Raw genomic sequence first — 27,824 nt, forward strand, 5'->3', positions numbered from 1 at the left:
CCCGCTTGGCCCCATGCCTCTGGAACCTTCCCTGGCGTTCGGGGATGAGTTATAGGGGCAATGGGCGGGCACGGGCGAGTAGACCCAGAGCCGAGCGCCGAGGGAATCCTGCTCCGGGCGCCTCGGCCGTCGGGGGCGCAGGACCCACCTAAAACGCTCCCCTTCCACCGGGCACCGACGCGGTTCCACCCGTTCCCGCCGAGACAGGGCAGCGGAAAGGCCCCCCCCCCGCCTCCTCCCTCCGGAAGGCCCAGCTCCCGTTCCACTGGGGGGAGAAGGGGCAGCCGGACCCCCCTTTGGGTGGGGGGGAATATCTCGGCGGCGGGGCTGGGCGTGCCGCCTACCCCGCGCCCCCGCCGCGCCCCCGCGCCGCTCCCTCCCGGCGGGCGCGGCCCCTCCGCCGCTCCCGCTTCCCGGCGGGCGGCACGCGCGGCCGGTGGATGCCGCCGGGTGACGTGCAGGGCGCGCGGTGGCAGCACCTCCCCGCGCGCCGCTTAAAAAGAAGAAGAAAAGAGGGAGCGAAACATGAGAGCCCGAGCGAGCCGCAGCCGCCGCCGGCAGCAGCAGCAGCGGAGGGGGCATCGCCCGGCCCGGCCGCCGCCGCCGCAGTCCCGCCGCGGGGACACCCTTCCTATGGGACGACAAGTGAAGGGCTGCTGCTGCCGCCGCCCGCTGCCTGGCCCGCCCTGAGCCTCGGCGCCTCGGCGCGGCAGCGGCAGCTGCTAAAACCTGTGCCGCTCGTACAACTTCGCCGGCTTCGAGCATCCTCCCACCGGGGGCTCGGAGGGCTCAGTCCCACGCTCCTGCCTCTTCGCGTCCGCCTTTTTGGAAGAAGCGAGGGGTGGCCGAGGTGCTGTTCCTTCGTCGGCTTTTTAACCGCTACTGTTATTATTCTCCTCCAGACTTTCCCCTTCTGTGGGAGGGAGGTGGTTTCCTGATCTAAAGTGCAAAGAAAAGTCAGTGGGATTCCCCTCCTTCCTTCTCTCCCCCCCCCCCCCCCCCCCCCCTCACCCCCGGTTTGGGTGCATTCACACGCTCCCTCAGGCATGATGCTCAAGATGCTGCCGTTTAAGCTGCTGCTAGTGGCCGTGGTTCTATGCTTCTTCGAGGGGGATGCCAAGTTTGGGGAGAGTGGCGCCCGGAGGAGAAGGTGCCTCAACGGGACCCCGCCGCGGCGGCTGAAGAAGCGGGACCGGCGGGTGCTGTCCCCGGAGGCCCCGGGCGGCGGGGAGGCGATGTGCCGCGGCCTCTACCCACGCCTGTCCTGCTGCTCCCGCTCCGAGCCGCAGGGGCTGCCGCACGCCGAGGCGAAGGTAGGCACAACCTGGGGCTGCGCTTGGGCTTTGGGTGGGGGCAGGTTTGGGGAGTTGCTTCCCTATTTCTGCGTGGAGCCACGCACCGGCCACAAACCTGCCGCGTTTCCCACGCGGGTGGGGGCGATGCCGTGGCGGGGGGCGACCGTTCCTGCCCGGGGAGCGAGGGCGCGCCAGGGACGTGATCCTGGCGCGGGGCTGCTTCGTCAAGAGGCGCGGGGAGCGCGGCAGGTCCGCGCCCTGGAGGGGACGGGCGCCTCGCGCGGGGGGGAGCACAGTGCCGGTCGGCGGCTCTGCCTGCGAGTTACTTCTTGTCCGCAGCGCCGGAGTTTCTGGCGGTAGCCCCGGCCCCGTCCCGGTGCAGCGGGGCCGGGCTGCCCGCAGGTACTGCTGCCCGGGCGCGGCTTCGGGGAAGGGCAGGAGGAACCGGGCGGGCTCCGACAGCTGCCCGGGCAGCGGCAGAGGCAGCGGAGGGGGCTCTGCCTTCGCCCGGCAGTGCCGTCCAGCTTGCCTTTTTTTTTCTGGGGTGAAGAATCGTGTCCAGTTTGCTCCGCAGGAACAAAGTTAGGAGGGGTTTTGGATTGAGGCTGGTGCCGGGGTAGCAACACTCCGTGATCTCCAGCCGCCTCGGGCCTGGGTGCTACTCACAGGTACCAGCGGCGAAAGACCCCCGAAGTCTCCGCTGCAGGACCCCGGTCTCACGGCTCTCGCTCAGGACCGGTGCCTCGCACCAGGGGCCGTGAGACACTTTGCCTTTTCACATTACCTGGCAGCCTCTGCCCAGTTTCAGGCTACGGTCATGTGAAGGGAAGCACCTCCTCTGCTCACCAGTTTCTTAAAATCGTCAAGTTTTCTGCATCCCTTAGCAAGTTAAATTCTGCTTATCAGCCTGTTGCTTAGGTTTTCAGACGCGTGGGTACCTAATCCGGCAGAACTGTGTTTGATAAGCTCTGCTGTGATAGCCAGTGCTCCATCCAGGGGTACGCACAGGGAGGGAAGTTGCAGAATAATGTCATTAAGAGTCACTGCACGTGAAATAAATAATCAAGTGTCTTTTTTTTTAATTATTATTATTCCTTTTCTTTCTTTCTTTCTTTCTTCCCCCTATTTCATCCTGATTTAGGTTTAATTAAGAATTCCTCAGTTACAACTCTGTAGTTGTCAAGGTCTGAGAGACTCTTGGAAAACTTGTGTTTCAGTCTTGCTGGCCCAAGCATAATAAAAAAAAATACCCAGCCTGAATCGAATTTTTATGCTCAGTTCACGGTAGATTTCACTCCATTCTCATGTAAACAGCTTCTACGAATCAACATATGTGTCTGGGTGGTATCTCTCACTTTGTTTTGTAACAAAAAGCCATATTGCATCATTTAATTTGCTCAAGTCATGCAAATAGGAAAAAATCAATAGGACAAAAAGGGGTCGACTTATCCTCCTCCCCACTAAACTGCTGCCCACACACAGAGTCCTGTTGCTTATGGCAAAAGAATAACAACAACACCATTGTGTTTGTTAGTTGGTTCACTAATGGGTGAAACTGGAGAACATCATTCTCCTTCAGTCCCCAGCTCTGTCCAAATGTTCATGCCTTTTGAGGGAGCATTTGTCCTACCCCCTCTATTCCCAGATGAGTGAGAACTGTCTTACTGCAGGTTTTCAGCTGCAGATCTCTCTTTATTCATACCATATGCAGCAGCAGTTTGAGATTCAAGGCAGATATATTTCTTCGTGTTGTCTAGAGACAATGTCATTTAGCTCCTGTGTGATAATTGAATTAAACTATAAACTAACCACACACAGATAACCTGAAAGATCTAGCTGAGAAAAAGAGAAAGAAAAANATAAGAGCTTCTTCCCAAAGATGCTGGGTCTTTGAGAATTCTTGATCAAAGTGTTGATCTATGCTTATAATGAAAACACCACCAGTGCCTGCAGCTTTGGGAAGAAAAATGGAACTTCTGTAATAAGCAGAGACAACATTGCCCTGGCTCAAGTACAATATTTGTATCCTGTTGACATTTAACTCTGTCTTTTTTTTTCCTGCAATATCCCCTTGTTTTTGAAGGGCTACTACTTCCCAGTCAAACATTGTAATATCAGTTTTTCTAAAAGTTTGCTTGCAACCTGACAGGCAAAGAAGTCCTCTCTACCTTGGATGGTTTCACAGCCAAGGCTGTCAAGGAATGGGTGAAAAGATATTGTTTTCAAGTGTGCCCTTTTACAATCATTTGTTTGCTCTGGCTCTTTCATGAACAAAGGCTATTGTTGAACACATCCAACTAAACAAATAACTCATCTTGGGGTCCCTTTAACAGCTGCCTTAGTACAATGATCTATTTAAATATTACCCTAAAATTGAAACCGAACTCTTTAATGACATAATCCAGCACTATAATACAGAAGAGGCATATGTTCAACTCAACAGCTGAACAATCTCGTCAGCACATGATTTTTAGACATAAATGCTTGTATATCAAATATGGCTTAATGCAATGACTTATTTAACTGGTTTTTTTCTTCTGTTAGCATCAAAATTATACTGCCTTTCTCAAACTAGATATGACAGAGTACCCAAAACAGATGACAATATTAATCAAAAAGGTTTTCTGTCTGTTGTATCATCTTCTGTTTCTTCTTTGCACTCCTCCTTCTGTTGATAAACCATTTTAGTATGCTATGCTTTCCTGTGCATTCCAGGATTTATCTTACCTTTAGTCTACCCATTTTACTTTCATGTGGCTAGAGATTAAAGGGTGATCTTACAGATGTTGTAAATTAGTCAGCAGCAGGCATGATCATTATTAGGCATGTTGCAATAAACGTTTGGAAGTTTTACATATTTTCCAGAGCACAGTTAGTTTAAACCACTGCAGTTTGATGGTTTCTCATACGACTTTAAAAATTGAAGAAGGAAATTAGTTTACAGTTCTTCAAAAGACCAAAACCATTGTCAACTTTAAGGTCACTTTCAAAGTAGACATCCAAAAAGCTTAATTTAAATAAGTATTTCAGAATTTGCTTAAAACTGTTTTAATATACTCCAGGATAAATACATTATTGATTTACTGAAATTCAGAATAGAGAGGTTGTCCTATCTCCAAGCCAGGACAGAGTTACACATCAGACCTCACACAGAGCAAATATTACCACCCTATTTTGCTTGAGCATTCTAAAAGTTAAGTAACTTTGTACTTGATTTCCAGATAATTGATTGGCTCTCTTTCCTTAATCTTCCGATTTGCTATTATATGACCAAGATTCATTCCAGAAATTACATGAGGGGGTGAATTCCTGTGGTTAATTCCTGGATAGCAGCTGCTCAGGGGGATTAGGATCCTTTTGTCTTAACTTTGAGGACTGAAATGTTAGCAAGCCTGTATCATCAGGCAACGTCAATTACGTTTTCCACAAAAACCAGTAAATTAGCTTTACTATCCTGTAATTTATTTCTCCCTTCCCCCTTCCTCCTACACAATGTGTTCTGGAGTCTTCCAGTAGAAGTACAGTTTTCTATCTGCATCACTGTGGAGTTAATTCAATAAGCACACTGAATATTTACCTAGTAATACCTTGTGTTTACTTGTACTTCTAAACACACCATCATACTGCTACCACAAGGAAGCCTACTGCCTGAGATGAACTCCCTGATGAAAATATATGAGACTGTACTCGTGATGCAGTTTCCTTTGGTGGAAACACCCAAATGGGTCATTTCATCCTTCCTTCAGGAGAGAAGTGACATACATTTATAGATAGTGCTTTTAGTCATCCCCTATTGGCTTCAGACTTTGTTCTATTTGGCAAACAATGACCTGACTGACTTTTACAGGCCCCTTCCCATCAGAATCACAGCCTCCCTTAATAAAGTCCAGCTCATGCAGAAGATTACCTCAGCAGCATGGATTACTGCAAGCATGTCAAGTCTGTTCTTTCCTACCTGGACTGCAGTCCTAGGCAGTATTAAGCAAAGCTCAAAGTTTTAGTTGCTATATATTTTGATTATAATTTATTGTAGTTATCATTAGAGAGAGAGAAGGCAAACCCTTTCCAAAATATGTGAGACAGTTATATTCTCAAGAAGTGTCTGAAGACAGATAATAAACAATATGTGGGGCAGATGTTAATCACATTACTGAATGGCAGGTGCTATGAAGCTGAGGATAGTGTGAGAACAGATAGTCTCAAGAACAGAACATTTAATGCATTCAGTGATCCTGGCAAATCTGGAGGAATTCTTTTTGATGCCAGTGGCAGCATATCCAGAATAAGGATAGAAGCCAAATGGTGTTCTTCTAATCAGGGTCCCAACTTACAACATTAAACTTTAGTACACATTTCAGATGGCCTTTTGGCAATATATGTATGGTAAGACTAAATTTTCCTGGGAAGAGTTTGCTTTCTAAATCAAGGTTACTTTAAACAGGATTTTGTTTAAATGTACAGGCCATATATTGTGTAATATTTTGAATAACTATCTGTTGAAAACAACGGAAAGTGCATTTCTCTCAAACTTTTGAAATTCATGGCGTTATGATCTGTAAATAAAAAGATGAGTTCAGAACTGTGTTATCAAAGTACAGCATCCACGAAGAGAACAGGTGTATGAGACAGCACACTCAAAATATCAGGAGTCTTCCTGCATTGAATAACTTACTTTTTCAAAAGTCAGTTAGATAATTCCCTTTTAATGTTATGTTGCAAGGGAATGACATTTGGAAAGTCCTTCTACAAATCAACTCAGAGATATGAGCTATAGCAAAACTAGCAGTGTTTTCAAATGTGCTATTTAAAAATACTTACAAATTTTACAGAACACAAATATTTACCACATTAATATTTCTTAACGTGTCTTACAGTCCTTATTTATAATTGTGTTAAATAAATACCAGAGAGAACCTGAGCTTTGTTTTTGCATTGGCTCAGATTCAGTCACTCTCAACAGAGGGAACACATTTCCCACTACCCACCATTGGGATGAATGATCAAAAAACAATCCATGTGGTTAACAATAGATTAACAAAGTGCACTGCATTCAGAAGCTAATAAAGACAACTATGCTGTTTTCCATTATTTTTCATGATTTGATGACATTACACTCCTTGGGCTCCTGTGTTTACTCAAACACATCTTCCGTCGAGGTTTCATGCTTCGTCAAGTGCTATGCACACATAATATATGCTCTTTTTTTTCAGGACAAAGTTACAGATTCAATATTGATGCAAACGAGATGCTACAAATTCTACCTTTTCACCTACAGAAAGATATGCCTGAAAACACACAGGTTTTCCTGCCTACAAGTAGTTTGCACTAGAGAGAGCAAAAAGCAGAACAGCATTTGAAGCATGAAAAATCCACGGCACCTGCTCAAATTCCACAGCAGTCATTTCAGTAGCCAGGCAGTGGTGTCGTTCAAGATACACGTATTTTACACATACCTAGACATGTTTTTCCTGATGTGTTTTGATGGTAGAACTTTAATTTTTCGCCTCTAAACACCTCATAAGAGAAGTGGATAGAAGGCATGCTGCTGTAACTCCTCCTTATATACATAATCCCTCTAGTTAAGAGTTTGCCTATGTGATTAAGAGATGGCAGGCATGAGTCTTTAAAATAACTTGAGTGCTATTATTCTTATCTGAGAAGCAAGCTCAGAAAAGAAATCTTAAAGACTCTTATAGAAGATTCTTATAGAATCGTATGTAAGAAATCAGAGAAACTAAAATCTCACCATACTAATGACATATTGCACATTTCATAGTAATAACTTTTTCACTTGAAACATGATGCTTTGATACTAACTCTATTTGTCCCATTAGCATTGTTTACTGCATCAGATCATGCAATCTTTCATTGTGTAAGATGGGGAAACAGGTCATATGTTTATTTGTCTCTGGTTTGTGGCTTGCAGATACTTTCTGTTACGAACAACACAGAATGTGCGAAGCTACTGGAGGAAATCAAATGTGCACACTGCTCACCTCACGCTCAGAACCTATTCCACTCACCTGAGAAAGGGGACACTGCTGAAAGAGAACTAACTCTTCCCTACTTGTGCAAAGACTATTGTAAAGAATTCTATTATACTTGCAGAGGTCACATACCAGGTAAAACCTATAACAAAATACGGGGCTAAAAGATGTCTGTTTTAATATGTTGATATTGCCTGAGCAGTTACAGATCCAGCTTTTAACTGGGAAAAAATTGCCATTTATATTCAGGGGATTTTTCCCAAGCAAAGACAGAATGTTTCAGTCTTCAGAGTGGATCTTATGTAAGGAGGTAAATATTTAGAGTACTTTCTTGCCACCCTCCTGTTACACTCGTGGCTTGATTGTTGTCAAACGCACCTCAAACTTATATCGTGGCTGAAATATTTACGTGTAAATTCAAATCATGCAAACAAGCAGCTGGCCATCCAAAAGGCTATTCTAAACAATAGATTGTTCTAAAATGCAAGAAATAAAAGGTCCTGGCTGTTTGTTTTAAACTCTAAAAGCTGATGAGTAAAGTGTTTTTTCTGGTTTTGTTGCCCTAGAAACTGATGTTTTTTTCCACAGGGTTTAAAACCCATTGAAATCAAAGGGAGCTATTTGATACACTTCTGTGATCTTTGAATTACTTCCAAAGTGCTGTTAATGACCAAATTCTTAACTAACCTAACACTTCCTCACTGTAGTCAGTAGAGTTAGCTGGACATAATCAAAAGCAGAATTTGCCCTGCGTTGTCTAAGGCAGTCACCAAATGTGTGTTATCACTTGTCATGTATCAACAAAATAACCGCAGAAGATGGTTCTTTTAGAAACGGTGTCTTAAAACACTATTATGTTAAATAACATCTTTGGTATTCTCAATAGTAAATTATTTATATGTGTAAGACTGTCATTTTTAAACTATGCTTTTTTTCCTGTCCAAACACTACTTACAAACAATGCCACACAGGAGAAAATAATTAAATTGATTGGGATTTTTTTTTTTTACTAGCTACACAGACTAGAAAAAAGAGTTGATAATGAGATGAAAAATGAATTTGTGAATAGTCATTTTTTACATATGAACACAGCTCTGTGTATATAATATAAACATATTTGAGAAAAGGGATAGTTTAAGTGGATAGGATTTGGAGGAGAGTTTTTTAATTGCATGTGTACAGTGTGTACCTGTTTTCTCTGAAATCCCAAAAGCACAGGAGTTTTTTTTCAGTGTTCTTTTATTGACTTGAGAAAACATTTTAAATTGACTTACATTTTCCCTTTACTGTGGTTTAACATGTATCTCAACCCATTCAAATATGAAAATATTATTATTGTCTTTATAAACTAAGAGATGTTTCTAAGGCTTTCTTAAACCAGCTGTTTCTTGCTCTTTATCACGTTCCCCAAAGCAAAGCAGAATAGATCATAGTTGCCAAGACTGCCTGCTGAACAGTGATAACAGATTAGATATTCTAAATGTTTAGCCCATATAAGAAGTCCACACAGAGACATTTTTGACATGAGTTTGTATCTAGTGCAAATGCTTATCATATTCTGCAGAGCAAGACCCTCCTAGTTGTTTTATGAAGTTGTGGGTTTATGGGGAAACAATTTGTTTAATTGAAAAAAGTGAAAGAGGGAAAAGGGAGAAAGAAGGAGGAGGTGGAGGGAGGGAGAGAGAATGAGAAAGGGCTGAGCAGCACAGGAGCTGTAGCCACAGGAACGTCGCTCCTCAGATCAACATATGTGGTGAAGAATGACAAATTTATTTTTCTACAAAGTTTGTGTATATGTAAAACTGCTGAAGTGCATCAAGATGTCAAGTGCTTTTTGTGACCACCCAGGTTGCCTTGAAAGATAACCAGATGAAAGCATAACTTTAGCACTGGGCAGAGCACTGTGCTTTGCAGGAAAAGAGCTTACATACTTCAGCATCAGTTAAAATAGGATTTTTCCTACATCAATCAGATGCTAATAATCGTTCTAAATACTTGTTCTGAAAGTGGGTTGTACTAACAAAAAGTTGTTGCATACTTACATCCACCAACAGGGTTAATTTGGTGACTTGACTGGTACATACAGGTGCTGATACCTATTCTAGGATTTCCCGAAGGTAATAATTAAGATTCAGGTCCCTCCTTTTGAGAAGATGGCCTACAGGATTTTAGTAGAGTTTAATAGTCTTATACATTCTGAATTATAAATAATTACAGCCACAATTTATTTGGGGTTTCTATTTTGCTTCTGAGACTCATGTATCCATAATAATATTTATTGCGAAAGAAAGAAAAAAAATTGAAAATGTGGAAGCTATGTTTTCAGCTTAGCCTGGAGGATTAAACAAAGAGTTGAAAATTAACAGGCCCCCAAGCCCAAGGTCTCTGGCAATGATTCACTGTGTATTTGTTAAAAAGTCGAATAATTACTCTTCCTCCATTAGGGAGTGCTAATTGTTTCTGAACACCAATACAACGGAGTTTAAGGAAATTGCTGACTAAAACAATAATTTTATCCCTTAAGCCCTGCACAAATGAGAAATATTATTAGCATTTTAAGATAGCAAACATCTTTTCTGGGACTGAAATTTTAGCATTAAACATTAACCAAGACTGAGAAATTATACATCATTTTTTTTCACGAGTTAGCTTCAAAAATTCATTTAATTGTTGTCTCTGTTTTTGCAAAGATGAAAACTGTAGCAGATGCTTGGTTAACTCTTTTGAAAACAGCAGTTTGCCCACCAGTTATGACTGTATCAGAACTTCCACTGACTTCTTTAGGAATATTCAGAGAAAAAGGGGACCCTATTCTTTATTCAAACAGAATAAAAATAGCTGTTAGGATGCTGTGGAAATGCAGGAGAGCGTAATGTTACACAAAGACTATGAGATTGGAACTTCCCTGCTTCATTCCAGGTAACTGTTGTGATTATTTCTCATCTAATCTTTACTGTAAGCCTCAGTTTAGGTGATTAGTGATGGAGACGCTGGAGTTAAGTGATTTAATGAAGTATCTTCAAACAATATGAATTTTAAGTTTTACAAGGTCATAAGGGAAGTCTGTCTAATATTTATTATTAATATAGCAAGTAAAGAAAGGCCTGGCTGATTCTGCCTTTGGACATAAGCAGAAACTTGATCCACACCGGTGCAAGTGGCGTATTCAAAGGTACAAACCTGTGCCACAGCCACAGTGCCATTCAAGGACATGGGAGAGATTTTGAACTATCTGGTCTCCATTATTTTCATTTGAAGGAATGGGTTCCAGATGATTGTGGGTGAATTCAGATCCAGGCCCTGATCTGAATCCAGGCATTACAAGAACAGATGCTTGATAGGATTTTTTTAACAACAAACAGGGGCACACCACCCCCCAAATGCTGGAATTCTAAGAAATCTTACAACTCACACACCACTTCTAGAAGTTCTAACATGACTGATTATGAGTCACAGTCAACATAGTCAACCTGCAGAAAAAATAGTAGTGGCTTACAATTTTGCTACTGGTAACAAGAGCATCAAGGGGATTAACCCATGTGTAGGTATGTGCAACATCTGAGTATGAGAAAAGGGCCACTAGTCACTTGAAAACCAATAGGAAATTATGTAAACTACCAGTGGACTTAGTACAGTTTGAAACAATCAGTCTGGAATCATGTCTTTGATTTGGTTTTCACTGGCAGTTGAGAAGAGAGAGGCAAATGTGGGTTTTTTGTGAAAAAATTCACATCTAGCTGTCAAAAGTGCAAATCAGGAAAAAAGTAAACCCAAAGCAGGAATGTGCTTCTTTTACACAATACTGAACTGTGTGCTCAAGGTCACAGCAGAAATAGAGCAGGTGAGCCTGATTTCCTGATGTCCTCAAAGCTGGGGTAAGTCGACTCAGATGTGGACGATTCTCAATCGTGTGCAGTGCAAACAGGGAAGGGAGGGAATAGGAACTCAACTTGTAGAGATTGGGACACGGGCTACCAGGACACTGGAGTTGTATATCAAAGCAGAGAGGCAAGGGAATGGATAAGCAGGGAATCCAGCAAAGTGGAATTTGGTGAAGGTAGGGTAGGAAGGGAGATACAGTGTGAGGAACAACTGAATGCAAATACAAGTGGAGAGAGGAGGTGGAGATCAGCTGAGAGCAGAAGTTTTCCTTTGAAAAGGCTTGTAATCATGCAACTTATTCCCACAGTGTTTTATAAAGGCGAATACAGAAAGCCTTCACTGTAACCGCCTTAAGTGAAAAGCCTGTCATTTGATTCTTGTTTGCAAGAGAGAAAGTTTTAAAAGCATAGAAATGCAAGCCTATGCAACATCTGACACTTAAACATGATGTTTAATCTTCCTTTGTGATTTCAGTTTTCTTTGTTAACACAGGCAGTGCTCTGTCAACACGTACACAGCTGGTAGGAAATTTGTAATAATATGTATGAGTTTTAAAATAAAGTAGTAAGTACAGAAATTCACACAGGACCAAGGGTTGCAGTCCTTATTAGGCACAGTTCTCACAGAGGACAGTGACAGAGCTGTATTTGAATAAATTCAGACTGAGCAAAAAGTTGTGGTTTTTTTTTCTTTTCCCCTCCAAACAGTTCTACTGCTTAGGGGCACTTGTCAGGGACCATTCTTCTGGACAGTGTACAAATGCTGAACAAATTGGCAAACTACACTAAAGACCTTGCAATCTATGCACAAGACAGAAGACATTAAATGGCTACAAGCAGATAGGGAGTAGAAGCAAATGTTTCTCTAACTGTCTTTAGTGAATCTGTTAGTATGTTAAATTGAGCATATATAACACATGCAAATTGTTTTTTTTGTTTTGGTAAGTTACTATAGTTTTTATACAAGAAAATAACAACATTCCATCCTTAATACACAGGTGAAACTGTATTTGCAGAGGTTACATTCCTTCCAGTAATGCAACATTTTTCTCAGTTTGATTCTAACCCCATTTTTTTACAAACATTTTTAATGAAAATGGAGCATAAGCCTTATTCTTTCTTGGAACCTGCTGATGGGTTTGCTAAATAGCAAAAGGCAACTGCAGTGCAACATGTACTAAAGTGCATGATAAAATATTTCATAAGGAAATGGGATTAGTCTTACGTATAAGAAAAGGCATTGCACCAGTCAAGTGAGTTTGCATCTGATTGTAATTTGAAATGGACATGTAGTGAGTGAACAACATGATCACAATATGCTCTCAGCTTTCCTGACTAAAGAAAACATTCAAGCCAAGAGTAGTAAATAGTAGATGGTATACTTAGAAAATTCTAGAAATTCTTAGTAATCTTACACCTCTAATTTGCTGTTGCATTTTTTTTTAATGAACCACTGTGCCTAGAGAAATAAATTATTAAAGACAAAACCCTGTATTCTTAAGTCAAATACTTCAACAGCAAAATTTTGGATTACCTTTGATTTTGGCTTTATATCTACAAGCCTTGGAATAGTACTCCGTGATTATATCAGAGTTCCTCTTCAGTTGTTCCACTTAAAATTATATCTTCCATTTTCTCCAAATAACTACTATAAATTAAAACCAGCTCCTCAGAGATGAAATTTACTGAAGCTCTAAATCATGGTAATTAAACTTTTACACCACAACACACTACTATGTGTTTCCAGATATATATATATAATATTTTATAGAAACCAAAGGTAGGCTTTGTCATGTTATTTTTCCAATATTTTTAAAGGAAGATGTATATGAAAAGAAGTATAGTTGGGTGGGAACGGCTTTCCACTCCACAAAAATTCTGGGATCTAAAAAATTTTCCTATTCCACATAAGGAAGAAATTGAACTCTTTCGAAATTTTCCATGAAGAAAGCCACAGAAAGACCACCCCAGGATAGCTAATAAAGTTGTTGTTAGGACATTTACTTGGGAAATGGGAGACTTAGGGTCAAACTCTTGCCTGACAGATGAGGGGCATTGACCTGAATATTCCTCTTCCTAATGAAACACCCTAATTACAAGACATTGGAGTATAGTGATATGAGGTTTGCTGTTTCTTTCTCATTTAGAACAGAAGTTTGAGTTTGGACCAGAAACATCATGTGAAATTGTTAAAATTTTGTCAAAACTGATAATGTTTCTGAAAATGCTTTGCTTAAAAGAAACTGGCACTTTCCAATGAAACACAGCTGTCCCTGATCAGCTCTTGCTGTACATTATAAACCAGAGGTTTTATGGCCAAGACCTATGGATTACTGCATTATTCACAAGTGGTAGAGCCATGCATAAATTAGGCCTCTAATTCCAATTAAGTGCTAATTCTGTGTATCCTGTGAGTTATGTCCTGGACCATAGTACATCCTAAGACAGTTGCCAATAATAGAAAAAAGAATGAAGGCAACTTAAGACATATTATCTTCACGTTCTAGAAACAGTACATGTATAACTAGCCAGACTCTGTCTTCTTAGATTTAATACTCGTGATAAAAACTGGATAGCAATGACTAGAAATAGGTTTGTGAACAGAAATAGATACTTTTTATGTCATTAAACATAATGTAATAGCAGTAGTGGCAGAGTTTTTCCTCAAAGGCTCTCATTTTACCATCTTCTTGTTTATCTGGGCCTTTGAACTCGTTCCCATTTTAACCTGAAAGCTAAAGACCACTTTTCATACAAGCTACGTCCGGTGCAGCATGAGGCATATCCCCTTTTTGGGACCTGAGGAACTAGACCTCATGATGGGACACTGCTCACCTGCCTCAATGCTGGGAGTCAGTCAGAGGCCAACTGCATGTCAACACAGTGCAGTTTTCAGCAGCACTTCTGGCTTTCTGAGATTTACCTGATCGGTGATTATTCACCTCTCCAACCGGTGCCCTTTGCTGGCAGTACTCCACAGTCTTTACTTCATGCCTTTTACTCAAGTCTTTACTGAGATTTTGACTACAACAAGCCACTTAAAAAAAAAAAAGTTACATAGAAGCTACTCAAGCTATTTTACTGCAGATCCTACAGTTGATTGATAGGTTAAAATCAGGAAGAAGTGTATCATAGCCTCAACTCTGAGCTTTGTCTCTTAATTTTTTAGTGAGTGAATTGTTGTGTCACTTTGAATGAATTGGTATTTTCACATAAGTGCACTGAAAATCAGGTTTAATGCAAATAAAGACGAATACACTGGAAAAGGTAATACTCAGTCTGTGTTTATTCGGAGCAGGCCTTTTTTTTACAGATAGTGCTTTGTTTAAAATGACCGCTTTTTCCACTGTAATCTATTTAAAGATGAGTTTGATGATGCTAAACTGCAGACATGACAACACACTAAATATTTGTTTGCTCTTTTGCATTTTTAAGGTTTTCTCCAAACTACAGCTGATGAGTTTTGTTATTACTATTCAAGAAAAGATGGTGGCGTGTGCTTTCCAGATTTTCTAAGAAAACAAGTGCGAGGGCCAGCCTCTAACTCCCTGGACCACATGGAAGAATATGACAAAGAGGAAGAGATCAGCAGGTTCATAAAGATAAATGCTGTTTAATCTGAAAAAAAAAATCCCAACCCTAGCAAAGCCTGTGGTTTTCACGGTGAAACAGCTCAGTATGTCCTTATGTTCAGCAGCTGTGTTTTCCAGATGTGACTTGCTTTTGCTGCTGCTACTGTATATCAAAAGAGAAAGTTACATTAACTTCAACATTTCAGTACTATTTGATATTTGCCTTGCTGGAAAGGTGTTAGAATCCTGGTTTGATCCACCCTGTGGATCTTGGTTATCGTCCAGCCTGTGGATCATACACAGTTCTGGGAAGTAATTTCTACCTGAATGTAATATTGCTTGACTTTATTGTAAACAACTACAATAAGTTTATTAGTAAAATATTCATTTCATTATCTTCAATTTATTTCATTAATGTATTTTTCTTCATGAAAATAATTAGATTATTCCATTGTAAGTCATTATTTTTAAATGGGGTTTAGAAGCCAAATTTGTCAAAGTGGTGAAGTTTACTGTGTTTATTTTATGGTGGAAATTCTGTATTTCTAAATTATCCTCTTCTTTTACCATTTTTTTTCTCTCCTATTCTTCAGCATATTGGATTTAAGTTTATTTAATTTTCTCTTTCTTGTATACAGACCAAATTTTGCTCAAGTGGAGTTCAGACTGGTTCTCAGTATTACATGCTTCCATACCTTCATTTATTCTGGATATATGATTATATATTTAAATATATAAAAGTACCTTTACTATAAACTTTTTAGGGACATTGTTGTGTCGCAGTTACAAAAAAGAAGAAATGTCTCATGTTTTCTTTGAATTTCTTTAGAAAACACAAGCACAACTGCTTCTGCATTCAGGAGGTTGTGAGTGGACTAAGGCAGCCTGTTGGAGCAGTACATTGTGGGGATGGATCCCATCGCCTCTTCATTCTAGAGAAAGAAGGATATGTGAAGATTTTCACTCCCGAAGGAGACATAATCAAGGAACCTTTTTTGGATATACACAAGCTTGTACAAAGTGGAATAAAGGTTGGATTTTATACTTATCTCTACCTTTTTATACTATAGTATGTATAAGGGGGAAAAGGGAAGAAATGTTTTTCAGAAATTACTTTAATTTAAATAATAAAAAAGAGCAATGACAAGAGACACTACAGTTCTTTCTGGCAAGGAAGTGAAAACTTTCTTGTACTGGGAATGCAGAACATAGCATCTTATAACTCTTACCAACTTTTTTCTTTCCTTTCATCCTTTCCTCACTTTAAATTCAAATGAAACTAGTCAGCAACAGCATTCCACAGCATTATCTTGATATTTTCATCCTTTGGGCTCATTTCCATCATACTGAATTCAGCCAAGTTTTGCAGTGATGCCAGTGGGAGCAAGTTTGGCTTAGGGCCCCCCCGACCCGTGGGTGCTCAACATTCCCGTGGGAGGCAGACACGGGAGGGGGCCTGAAACTGCTCAGGGATCCCAGGGAGAGGGGATCTCTCTTGGCTCAACCTCAAATGTAGCACAAGCTGCCCTTAGTGAGAAACGGCTTTAAAACTGCACGCGTTTGAGGTGCACATAAAAAGCAACTGACCCTCAAAATTCAGACATGAGGGAGGGTTGGTGCAACGGCTTTCATCATGTTTAACAGGGAGACTTTCATGGTGAGGGGAGTGAGAGGTGAATGGGCACAGATGGGAATATGTTGGAGGGTGGAGGTAAGAAATAACATCTAGTTATGGGGTAAGTACCAATGGAAAACTCGTAAGTCTATTGGGGGATATTTTTCTATGGCAATGTCTTTGAGTGTTGTTCCATGTTGATTTCTTGTCACAATTTAGAGTGGTGATGCAAGTAAAATCCAGATATATCAAGAAAATTTAAACTGTAATCAGGTTACGCCTAGAACAGTCAGGACTATATATCAAAAAGCTTTTATGGATGAAAAATGTATTGACATACTCTTGCCGGAGTAATCTTAAATAAAAAACTATATCCATTTAAAATGCATAGGACATGCTAACTGATAATTTTGTGTTTCAGCTATAAGGGCAACAAGCAAATTAAGGTAGTCTTTTCTGCAAGAAAATCTCAGAGGGTTTTGGTTTGTGTTGAGTGAGAAATGAAATATATTGCACCTTTTTCAGGAAAAGAACTGATTCTGTGATTTACTGAATGCTTCCCTTTCTGCCCCTGTAGGAAATCCCAATGTTCAAGGTATCAAAACAGAAGTGACTTATCTGGGGTGTTTTTGAACATCCATCTAAAGCTGTTTCATATTTCTTAACCAAAAGTTCTAATAACCTGTACTTGCAAAAAACTGACAGTGAAATTCCCATAGAACTGCTATTGGTCCAAGACAAACCTCTCTTGAGGAGACTTTTACAGCTGCAACTTAGAGACAAAGCTAAAAGAAAAACTGATTTTCCATGCTTCTGAATAGGCAATAACCTGCTTGATATGACTCTAAACGAGTACCCTCAGGATCATATTCAACTTTTAGTTCTGTTTTAAATCAGTGACCTGATCTTTTTAATCTTTACTATCCTATCCACTATTTCATGCTCTAAACTGTATCTGTTTCAACTATAACATTTTGTATAAATAATTTGATGTTTCTAAACTGGGAAGTCTAATTCAATTCCCTGAGATAACAGTCCAGTGACTGAGGATAATTGTATGGCAGTGTTTAATGCAGGCTGGCAAGAACAGAGGCTTTATATACATTGCAGGTAAGGAGGAAGGGAATGTGCCTGGAAGCAAAACTCCAACTCTTAAATAGAAAGAGTAAAGAATTTGAGGAATGAATTCATTATATAAAATAATAAATAAATAGAATAAAACAAACCCCACATAATCCAGTGAAATTACTGACAGTGACTTGATTTAATTTTAAGGAGTTCAAATGAAAGAGAAGAAGTGATAATTTTGTCTGCTGCCAGTATCTCAGGAGGAATCAGAACAAGCATGTGGAAGTCTTTCATAACAGAGATAGATTTTATGAACTATGAATGATGATTACTTGTGCTTCTTGGTGGCTCTACTCAAGAGAAAATGAGATGCAAGATTACTGCAGATTTAAAAAAAAAAAAAAAAGAAAACAGCTTAAGAAACAGTTTTTCTTTTCACATCTCCGAAATTCTAAAACTATTTGGCTGCACAGTTAGCAGGAATGCTTTTCTGATCTTTTATTTTTCAACTTAGTTATTGGAAACCATGAATGGATCTTACTGATGAATTCACTTATTCAACACCTGTGGCCTTCTCAAATGCATTTTATGTCACACTGGATACATAAGTATTGTAGTATGTGGGGATGGACTGAGCACTTGGCCAGCTCTCTGCTGTTACCCCTCAGCCTTTTCTTCCTTATGTCCTGCATATGGTGACAGGAAACTGTGTGTTTCAGTCATGCCTCAAAGTTGAGTAAGGACATGAGTGAGACATGCACCTGTAACTCAAATCTAGGACATGCAACTGGGCTCAACTATTTAGGAATATATAGCCCAGTGTAGTGGAGAAAATACTGGTTCCACCACCCAATATAATATTAATTTTTCCATTAATATTACAAACTACCCTGAGTATGTGGCATGGTCTCAGAAGAAAAGAATAAACAGTTTACCAAAAAAACCCAAACCTTAAAGTCTGCTGCCTTGTTCTGGTGATTTACTGCTCCATTATGTCATGGTGAGGACAGTTGTTGGTTACAGAGCAACATTTTACAGTTTTTCCTTCGAAGTTGTGTAGCAAAGATGGTTTTTTAATGAAAATACTATTACCCATTTTTTCTTTCAGACTGATTTTCACTAGTGTTATTCTCTTTTTGTTTTAAACTATTGCCAAGTAGAAGAGAGGCAGAAACTTTGAATGAGAAACTATTGAACTAACAGGTTGATTTCAGTGACATTTAAGGAGACCTTAATCAACTATCTATAAAAAATAGACCTGATGTACCTGAATCTATTGTCAAAATTTAGGCTTAATAATTAAATGCTTTAAATTTGGATATAATGATTTCTCGAGATGCAGCAGTGCTGGATATGTTATTACTACAAGATCAGTCACCGTGTACTCCATCTGTATCTAACATACAGAAAAACAGTGAATACTGCAGTAGTTTTTAACTTTTCTTACTCTCATGGCTGTATTTTATCTTATTAACTGTATTATTTCCTAAGATTTGGAAACATTTAGATTAGTAGCAGCCACCATAAAATGTAGCACAATCTATTACATCAATTTGCACTCACTTTCTTGTCTCCTGGGCCCAAAAACATGTATTGGTCTAAAACATATTGGTGTAAAATAAATTGTTCAGAAGGGAAGGCATCAAGGTATGATTTGGCAACAACAAAAAATTAAGAGTCTATCACTTCTCTTGAGAGCTAAATGCTATAATCACCTTTCAAACTACACTCTGAAAAGCTAAGTAGCTCTAGGGTTGCAACTGTTAGTCCTTAAATAATTTTTGTTGTCCTTCCCTACAATCATTCAAAGTTCCCAAAATTCTTTTAAAATGAGGGACATCTGAACTGTACAAAGTAGCCAAGTTTACGTCTTACTGCTGCCAATGGTAAAATCAAGTCCCTGTAGTTAGATGGTAGTTTTTTACTTATAAATCCACCATCTGAATTAGCTCTTTAGTTATGGAATCGCAGTAGGCCATCAGGTTCAGTTGCTTCTCATCTCTGATCCTTAAGTTATTTTCAGTTTATTGATTCTTTTTTTCTTCTTTCTTTTTGATTGTTACTAAGCTGTGATGTGTTTCTGCTGGCTGCAGGGTCATAAATTGTGCAGCGAGCAAGAACGGCTGCATTCTGTTGCCCTTTGCCTCACACAGTGACATGAAGAGAAACCCCTATAAAATGGGTATCCTTAAAATAACCATTATGGAATTACCACTTGCACTTGTGTAGAGATTTTATTATTTTTTTTTTTTAGCTAGTAATAAAATATCCGTAGTATATCTCATGGGAATACTGTGATAAAGGGCAAAGTCTCTGAGGAAGGAAAGGGCAGGGCAGGGGAGGGAAGGGAAAGGAAAAGGGACAGAAAAATCTCAATTAAATGGTATCAGCGATCACTGTTAAGAATACATGAGTTAGACTTCTTGTTGTCTATCACTTTCTCTACTCCAAGACTATGGTTTTCCTTGTCAGATACACTTAAGCTTTAACAGAAACTTCGCCTAAATCCTAAGCTTATAGTCACCTTTTTATTTCACCTTGCTTTCAAATTAATCAGTAAGACTAGTTTTGTATGAGTTTTTAATTCCCAAAGGGTTTGGGAATTAAAGATTTCCAAGTAATAGTCTTAAGATGAGTTACTGTGTTTTGGTAGTTTTTATGTCAGAGCACGAGTACTTTCAGTCCTGCAATTAACTAATTACTAACGAGTGATCCAGTGATTAAGTAGGAATTTTCTGTGATGCCATGAAGAGTGCTGTGAAACACAGCTATCTGTATGTTCAGTATAAAACTATGAAAGCAGACTGTCAGGCATGAAATAGGTTAACTGTGCTCCTATGAGCCAGTTTTTCCGGAGCTACTCGGGGTCAAATGAGCATCTTGTTGTCATATCATCTTTTTTTCAGGAATTCATGGTTAATAGTGAAACATCTACTATGTCTTCATGTTTGTATCCAGACATTGGAGTAGACTGCTCAGAAAAGTGGTGTTAAAATGGCACATGAATGTGACACTTGGGGACCTGGTTTAGTGGTAAACATGGTGGTGCTGGGTTAATGGTTGGATTTGATGATCTCACAGGTCTGTCTGTTCCAACCTTAATGATGCTACAATTCTAAAACATTTAATCACTTTGAATATTTATTACTCAGATTATTAAATATAAAATCAAATTAAAATTTGTTTTAAAATTACCACTAACTTCAGCACTGGCACAGCCTGTTCCAAGGAGCTTATAATAGGTTGTACTGTCTTTGCAGTGAGGAGTGCTGCTACAGAAAAATAAAATGAACCAGGGATAAAAATCAATTTAAAACTTAGTGTGTGAATAGAATCAGATTGTTTGCATTATTTGCTGAATTGCTCAGTTCTATCACCTATAAAACTTCTCAGATATTCCTCTTGACAGTGGATATGTATATTTGGTTTTGCATCATGTTGATATAAAGGCAGACATAAGTAAACATATATACTATCCATCAATACCCATGGAATTTATATTAATGACAGAAGACCCACAGTTCACACCGTTCATGCTAATCCTTCCATCCAAGTCCAGTAATTTCAATTTGTTTTCCTCTGAAAACTTACATGGATGAGGGTGAAATCAGTGAACCTTTCTTGAACTTCCTTGCCTTGACATCACAGCAAGCTTGGTTTTCCACCACTTAGAACTAGTTTATAATCTCAGCAAAAGTTATCTTCTGCTCCCTAGAAAGCCAAACTTATAATGGCTATTAAATTTGTGACCAATTAGTCCCAAAAGGGATTCTTTTGATGCATGTAGAGAAAGGGGATCAGTGGAAGGATATACTTCCCTCCAGGCTTTAGGACTAGGAGAACAAATGTGAGATCCTATCTGTATTTCTTCCTTAGTCAATCCAATGGGCCTGCAGTTCTTCAAAGTTACTTGAAAATGTTGTCTCTGAAAACTCTGGAAAGTAAACCCTCATTGTTTTACAAGACCAAGCTCTCATCTCTCTATGAAGAATAACAACATTAGAGTACAGAACATAAGTATGACATATATCCTACTATGAAAAGAGTAAGATTTCATTTTACAATTAATTCCACCAATGCTCAGTGCAAATTGTATTTGCTGTCTTGTCCTACACTTCTAAGACTAATTAAATGGTAAGACCATTTAAGATTTGGGAAACTCTAGGATGCCTTTGGTGAGAAGCTGAAATGCTGCATTGCCTGTGTTGTTGCAAAAATGATGAGACAAACAATATAGAACTTGGCTTTCTGTTGGAGACTGCAGAGGGAAGTGATGACTATTTTTCAGCACAGGACTTGCATGTGAAGTGATGTGAGGTCATAGGACATGGGGGTTGGAAGAGCAGCAGTCAGATCTGTGGCACAACAGACATCATTTTTGATGCCACACCTCACCTGTGACCTGCCCACTAGGTATCACGATTAATTGGCTTTAAACGTCTCCTCACAATTGGAGCATGAAACTAGGAAAGAAGGAATGGTTAAGGTGTGTAAATGGCCAAATGTGAAAAAAGCCAGGACATTGTAAAGATAAAGCAAGTAGAATATCCTTATTTATAATTATCTTAAACATTAATGAAATAAACACAATGCACACAGCACAGCAGCCTGCAGGAGAATTCAGCCCTCTTCATGAAAAGGGTGATTCTTTTTCACTGATAAGTTCTTTGTAATTTTTGAGACAGCGATAATACTTTTGTGAGGACATAATATACTTCAACTGTATTCAGCAACTGTAAAGTACAGCATTTTAACCAGTTGTAAAATGAAAGTGAAACATGCCTGGGTTTCTCATTAACAATTTGCAGATTTTGGTTCTAATCCTAATAGTCCTTTGAAAGAGGCTGTACCTTAGCACCACATAGCTCTACTGTTTGCACGGAAAAGGAAGTTTCTTACAATTCTGAAAACGTGTGCCAAAAGCTCTAGACCTCTATTTTTGTGAGAGAGACAGCACTGGATAACCATACCCAAGCTAGCAACTGTGGAACAGTGCAATGACTCTCAGGCTGTAAGCTGACCAGATGAAGAATTGCCAGTTTACTCTAAGGAAATCTGAATCAACAGAACAGTCATTTCTGTTGATTTTGGGCAGCGTGTCTTAGATTTGAGGAGCTGAGAGGGGAAAGAAGATAATACTTTATCATTTTACATGCACATGTGTGGATTTTTATGTTCTGCGTTTCCTTGGGAGGAATCCCATGGTGCCAATTAACCTCACTTACTCCAAAACAATTCTCTGTTTGGAAAGAATAATTTTCATTGTGGGTGTTCCATGAAATTGTATGCCTCATACCCTGTTATTACGGAGATGTGTGCAGTGCAATTGAGAATGCCAGTTTCTTTTCCATGCACTGTATAGATTATAGCTATATCCCACACACAGTGCTAGATAATCCCTACTTTAATTTTGTTATGTGTACAAATCCTTTTTGAACATTTAGCGGTTTTCAAAATGTAAAAATCCATCATCCTCTGATAGTGTATTTGTTAAAACCAAAGGCTGAATTTAGAAGTGATCAAAACCAATGAATAGCATGGCAATTATCTAATTAAAAGGAAATTATTGCGTTTGCTGAAATGTAACAGGCAGATCATGATAGCCAACACAAAATGGCAAAAAAGGAATAAAGTTACGCAGAAAATTCCATGGTTTTTAGCCAACACAGTTTCAACCACATGTTTTTCTTTAATGGGAGGTTTAACAGTCCACCAAGGCTCCAGGTTTCATCATCCCTTTAAGCTCTTGGACACCTCAAAATCTATAATGAGGCTTTAAGAATACTTCAGGGAACCCATGAAGTAATGGAGCTCTCAGAAACAGTACTGTGTCCTTGAGACTTCTGTGTACTTTCCTGCCCATCATAACTATGTGATTTCCTGTGGTATTACATCCCTTGTACTGTGGCACACAGAAAATGTGTCATGTCTTTGTCTTGAAAAAGATGAAAAACTGAGTAACACATACACTGTCAGAGTTAATACAGCCCAACTGCTATTCCCTTATATACTTTCCCCAGATGCCACAGAACAATTTTCCTCTATATCCTCTTACACATGTTTGTTTTCTCAGAAGCTCTGAAGTCCTATTCCTTAGACAGGATCAGCAAGTTGGATTGAGGGAGGAACGCTTCCTCCAGTGGAGCAATGGTATATTATCATGTTTTCCACACATTTTATCCCCTTTGCAGTAAAAGTTGGACAAATGATCTGCCCCTAATTAATGGTTTATATATAATTTTAGCTTTAAAAAGCAGTCAGAACTAGTTTTTCCCATTACCAAAATAAGAAAAAAGCTCCAAAAGATGAAACCACTTAGTAGTTGACACTTATTTTTCTTCAGTGTCCGTGTCTGCCTACATTTTCATATTGCTGGAATTTTTAAAGAAATTATTCCATAAATCTCAATAAAGTAATATTCTCTCTTAGATTTAATTTGGAAAATGGAATATACAATCTGTGGGAGAGAGGTCTCCAAAATACTTTCAACCATTTGTTTTTAATTTACAGCAGATACTTTTTAAAACCTTGATCTATCGTCACTGGCATTGGGTTGCAATCCCTACAACTGAATTGCAACAGCTTTAATATATATAATAATCTTCATGCTAACTAAATGCCTTGAAAAGAAATAAAAGAGGGAGTAAATCACAAAAAAGCTTTTAAATTTTTGACATGCCTAAAAATTTGGTGGATGTCTATCAGCTGGATTCTCCATCACTGTAAGAGTCCAGAGACACAGTATACTACAAGCACTAATAGATGAATGGATCTGAGTCACACTGTAGTGTGCACAAGAGGTTTTTTTTAATATCAAGATACATAAGAAAAGAAGTTACTCAAGCTCTTTCCTAAAGAAAACACATGCCTTTCCATAGCAGACTGAATGCTTAATTGTTAGTAATGAATGTAAAATGATATTGTACACCACACAGAAGCCTAGTTGATGTGACTAAGCACTATTGGCTCCTTTTATCCAGTACCATACAATGTTTAAGAATGTTAATGCCTGCACTAAACCTTTGAGCACTTTCAAGATCTCATCAAATCAGTAGAATTTCAGATGAAAGGCAGTACAAAATGCTGGCAGCTTACATTGCTGCCATTTCCCTTCCCCATAACTGCCTTGCAAGATATAACAGGATAATATTATCAGAACACTCTTGCTACAGTGACTTTTTGAGGATAAGAGAAGAAGTGAGCAGTCTCATCTGACAAACATGTGTGTGAGTGTGTAAATTAGGCAGTACGATCAAATAAAACTTAACAAGCCACCTATGAGATTACTCCAGTTTGCCCCTGCAGTTACTTACAGATCACTGCCCTGCCAAATACAGTGTATGACAAAAATTTTGAAGCGACAGACAAATCCAAAAGTAGGGAATATTAGGGAACTACCCAACAGAAACCAGCCTCTGTTAGGTTTTATCCCTCTGCAAGTTTCCCCTCACTGCGACAAATCAGAACTATCTCACAGACAGTATCCATGTTTCTCCAAAGGCCTGTGGGGCTGGGAAGGCCACAGGTAAAATTGGATCAAACTCTTTATTTACAAATGCTTGGTTTAAAAAAAGTGTGACGGATTATTTATTTTAAAAGCATATAGTTCTTGAAGCAGAAGCATTAAAAACTGTGGGTTTGCTGTAAATTATTGAGTCTGTATTTTGCAACTTGCAACATTTTGCACTTCTTGTAAAGGTACATTCTCCTTGCAAATTACACAGTTGTTTAAAAATATTGCTTTTGAAATAGTTTGTTAAGTATATGGGACACAAATAAAAGAACAAAAGGAACACTGTTCTATACATTCCATATAATCCTCTATTTTGTATAAAATGCATATACATTTTATCAACATGTATAAATTTTATTATATTTTCTGTCTGCATAGCTATTTCAGCTTCCAGAAGTAAGTATTTCTAAGGAAAAACAGTACCAAATTACTTAAGGAAAATGAATTTAATTAGCTTCTTACTAATCTACTAACTCATGAAATCACTTAATATGAATGGTCCAAAAAAATCCCAAGAAAATGCATGAAAGAAAATATTACACTACTTTCAATCCAAGCAGAGGTAACATAATCTTTTAATAAGGCCTGAGGAATCCTCTGTTCCATAAAACAAAAATATACCTTCAACAGCCAGTGAATAATTTAGGTGAATTGAAACAAAATTAAATAGAATCCTTAGTACTGAATTTGCTTTATTTGGTTTTCTTAGGTGCTATAGATCATCAGAATAGAAATTACAGATCTTCTCATAGAAAGTGAAGAGAATATCTTATTCATGTGTTAGATGTACCAGCTATGCAGTGAAAGAGAGGTTTTTGGAGAAAAACATCTTCAAAGCTGAAACACAGGATTTTCAAAGAGCCTCTGCAATGTGCCAGTTTGGTTAGCAAATGTGTATTACCACTGAACAGTAATCAGTGATAAAATAGAAAGTGCCCAGGGTATTGCAGGTGTTATAGTATCACTCTGTCTGGAGTATTCAGAGAAGCTCCCGAGGCTGGACTGCACAGAACTTGCACTCCTTCCATTATGTTTCCTTGTTTTCTATGTGAATTCTCATTTGCAAAAAGGTAGAATAGTGTTTCATTTATGCTGCCCTCAACTACACAATTCTTTACTTGATCAAAAAGTAGTGGAATTAGGATTTTTGTTTGACTGATTAAAGTTCTGGGTCCATGGTACTCTGTTTTAGTTGTAGCTGTTTGAAAGTTTATCTTCTTAATTTTGAGACTGAACATACACTGTGGTGTTCTAATTGCACTGGCTTTTTGCAAAGAACTTTGTACTGTATTCAGCCAAGTTACAGGGTTTCCAAGATCATGGTCTTGGCTCAGGATAAATGGAGCCAATGAGCTAAACAAATTCCTGCTTTCTTGGTTCTTATAATACGAGAAAAATGGAAAGAGCAGAATACTTTTACTGCTTTGTACAAGTGAAACAATCCTGGAAACTGAAAAAAAATATAAGTTAACTGTGTTTATGTCAGCAAGACGCACTATTTTTGGCTTTCTTTAGAAATGTGAACCACAAATTATAACATTAATGAAGGAAACGTTTCTCTCTTGGCAAATTTAAGAAAAGTTTGATTTAAAAGTAATTAGTTTGGGATTTAAAAGAATGAGGAAATTCAGTCTAGTACAGACAAATATTATTGTTCTCATATCATGTAATAGCAACAGCTCTCTTGCACTATGCTGAACAAGGATACACGTCTAAATTTGTCTCAACTTCTGTTACTGAGAATGCTTTTCTAATTAGCTAGATTTTAAAACCAGGATTGAAATAAATGAGTAATGGGGGAAAAAAAAAGAGAAGGACTTCTAATCAGGAAAACAGTGTACATTCTTTCAAAGTCATGTTTATGAGTTCAGAGAAGCAGTGGATCTCGTTCAAAGACAAACCATATTTCAATCTGCTTTTCAGAACTACCATATAGTTCATTACTAAAGTTTGTTTTTAGCTGAATCTCAGCCTCACAACAACTGATTACTTGAGATATGTTACTGTACATCATAACGGGCATTCACTTATAAGGTATCACAATTTCTATTTTCTACAGGTCATAGACTCCTTAATTTACAGTTCGGGTTTCAGGTGTTTTTTTTTTAAGGAACCAACTGCTGTTTCAGTGCGCTTAGGTTCTCAAGCCATGGGAGAACCAGTAATTGGCATTTGCTGATTTACAATAACTGTGGGATATTTGACCTGCAAGAATTTGTGCCGCTCAAACATGAATTTTGAACAGAGTTAGATGTGTAACTGACCTCCCAAACATACAGCTTGATTCATGCACAGAGAAGGAATATTTGAATTAAAAAACTCCATCTGCTTTCAGTGACAATTAAGCCCTTTCGACCTTAGGCACACTTAAAAGAGCACTGAATAAATAAGTATTTCCTGATTACTTTTTCATGTAGATCACAGACATGTATTTTCAAGACTCTCACTATAACACTGGAATAGTGTGCAGACACCAAAGACAATCATTTGTTACAAGAATTCTGGAATACTGAAAGGGCAAATCTAGTCTTGATGCAAGTCTTGAGCAAAATATATGAGTTGATTCCGGAAGTTAACATGGCTGAACCACTAAATAAAAGCGAATGTAATATAATTAAGCTCAACATCCTCCCATGGGAACCTACCATAAGGTAATAATATTACAGTACTTTTCAAAAAAGGAAGATTTTTATATTGAGGAAGTTAGAAATAGCCTGAAGGAGAAAGTTAGGAAATTAAAATCCATGGAAGCAACATGGAGGTTCTTTAAAAGTACCTTATTAGACTCAGAGAAAGTGTGTATATACTGAAACAATTAGGAATTAAGAAGGTGAGAAATACAGCAAGGTACGAGGGAATGTTCAGGCCTCTAAAAAATAATAATACTTTAATA

General features: G+C 38.9%; 1 protein-coding gene across 1 annotated transcript in view; it reads left to right on the forward strand.

Annotated features, from left to right (window-relative positions):
* The first annotated feature begins 731 nt into the window (after positions 1–731).
* Positions 732–27,824, forward strand: part of HHIP (hedgehog interacting protein) — a 76,253-nt gene continuing 49,160 nt past the window's right edge. The window contains exons 1-4 of the mRNA XM_027904755.1: positions 732–1,313; positions 7,222–7,417; positions 14,599–14,755; positions 15,565–15,766. Coding sequence (XP_027760556.1) covers positions 1,047–1,313; positions 7,222–7,417; positions 14,599–14,755; positions 15,565–15,766 — 822 coding nt within the window. The 5' untranslated portion in view covers positions 732–1,046. The remainder of the gene's footprint in view (positions 1,314–7,221; positions 7,418–14,598; positions 14,756–15,564; positions 15,767–27,824) is intronic.

The sequence above is a fragment of the Empidonax traillii genome, unplaced genomic scaffold (assembly GCF_003031625.1).
Source record: "Empidonax traillii isolate 1590-97213 ecotype Southwest subspecies unplaced genomic scaffold, ASM303162v1 scaffold1083:size320519, whole genome shotgun sequence".
Taxonomy (NCBI): domain Eukaryota; kingdom Metazoa; phylum Chordata; class Aves; order Passeriformes; family Tyrannidae; genus Empidonax; species Empidonax traillii.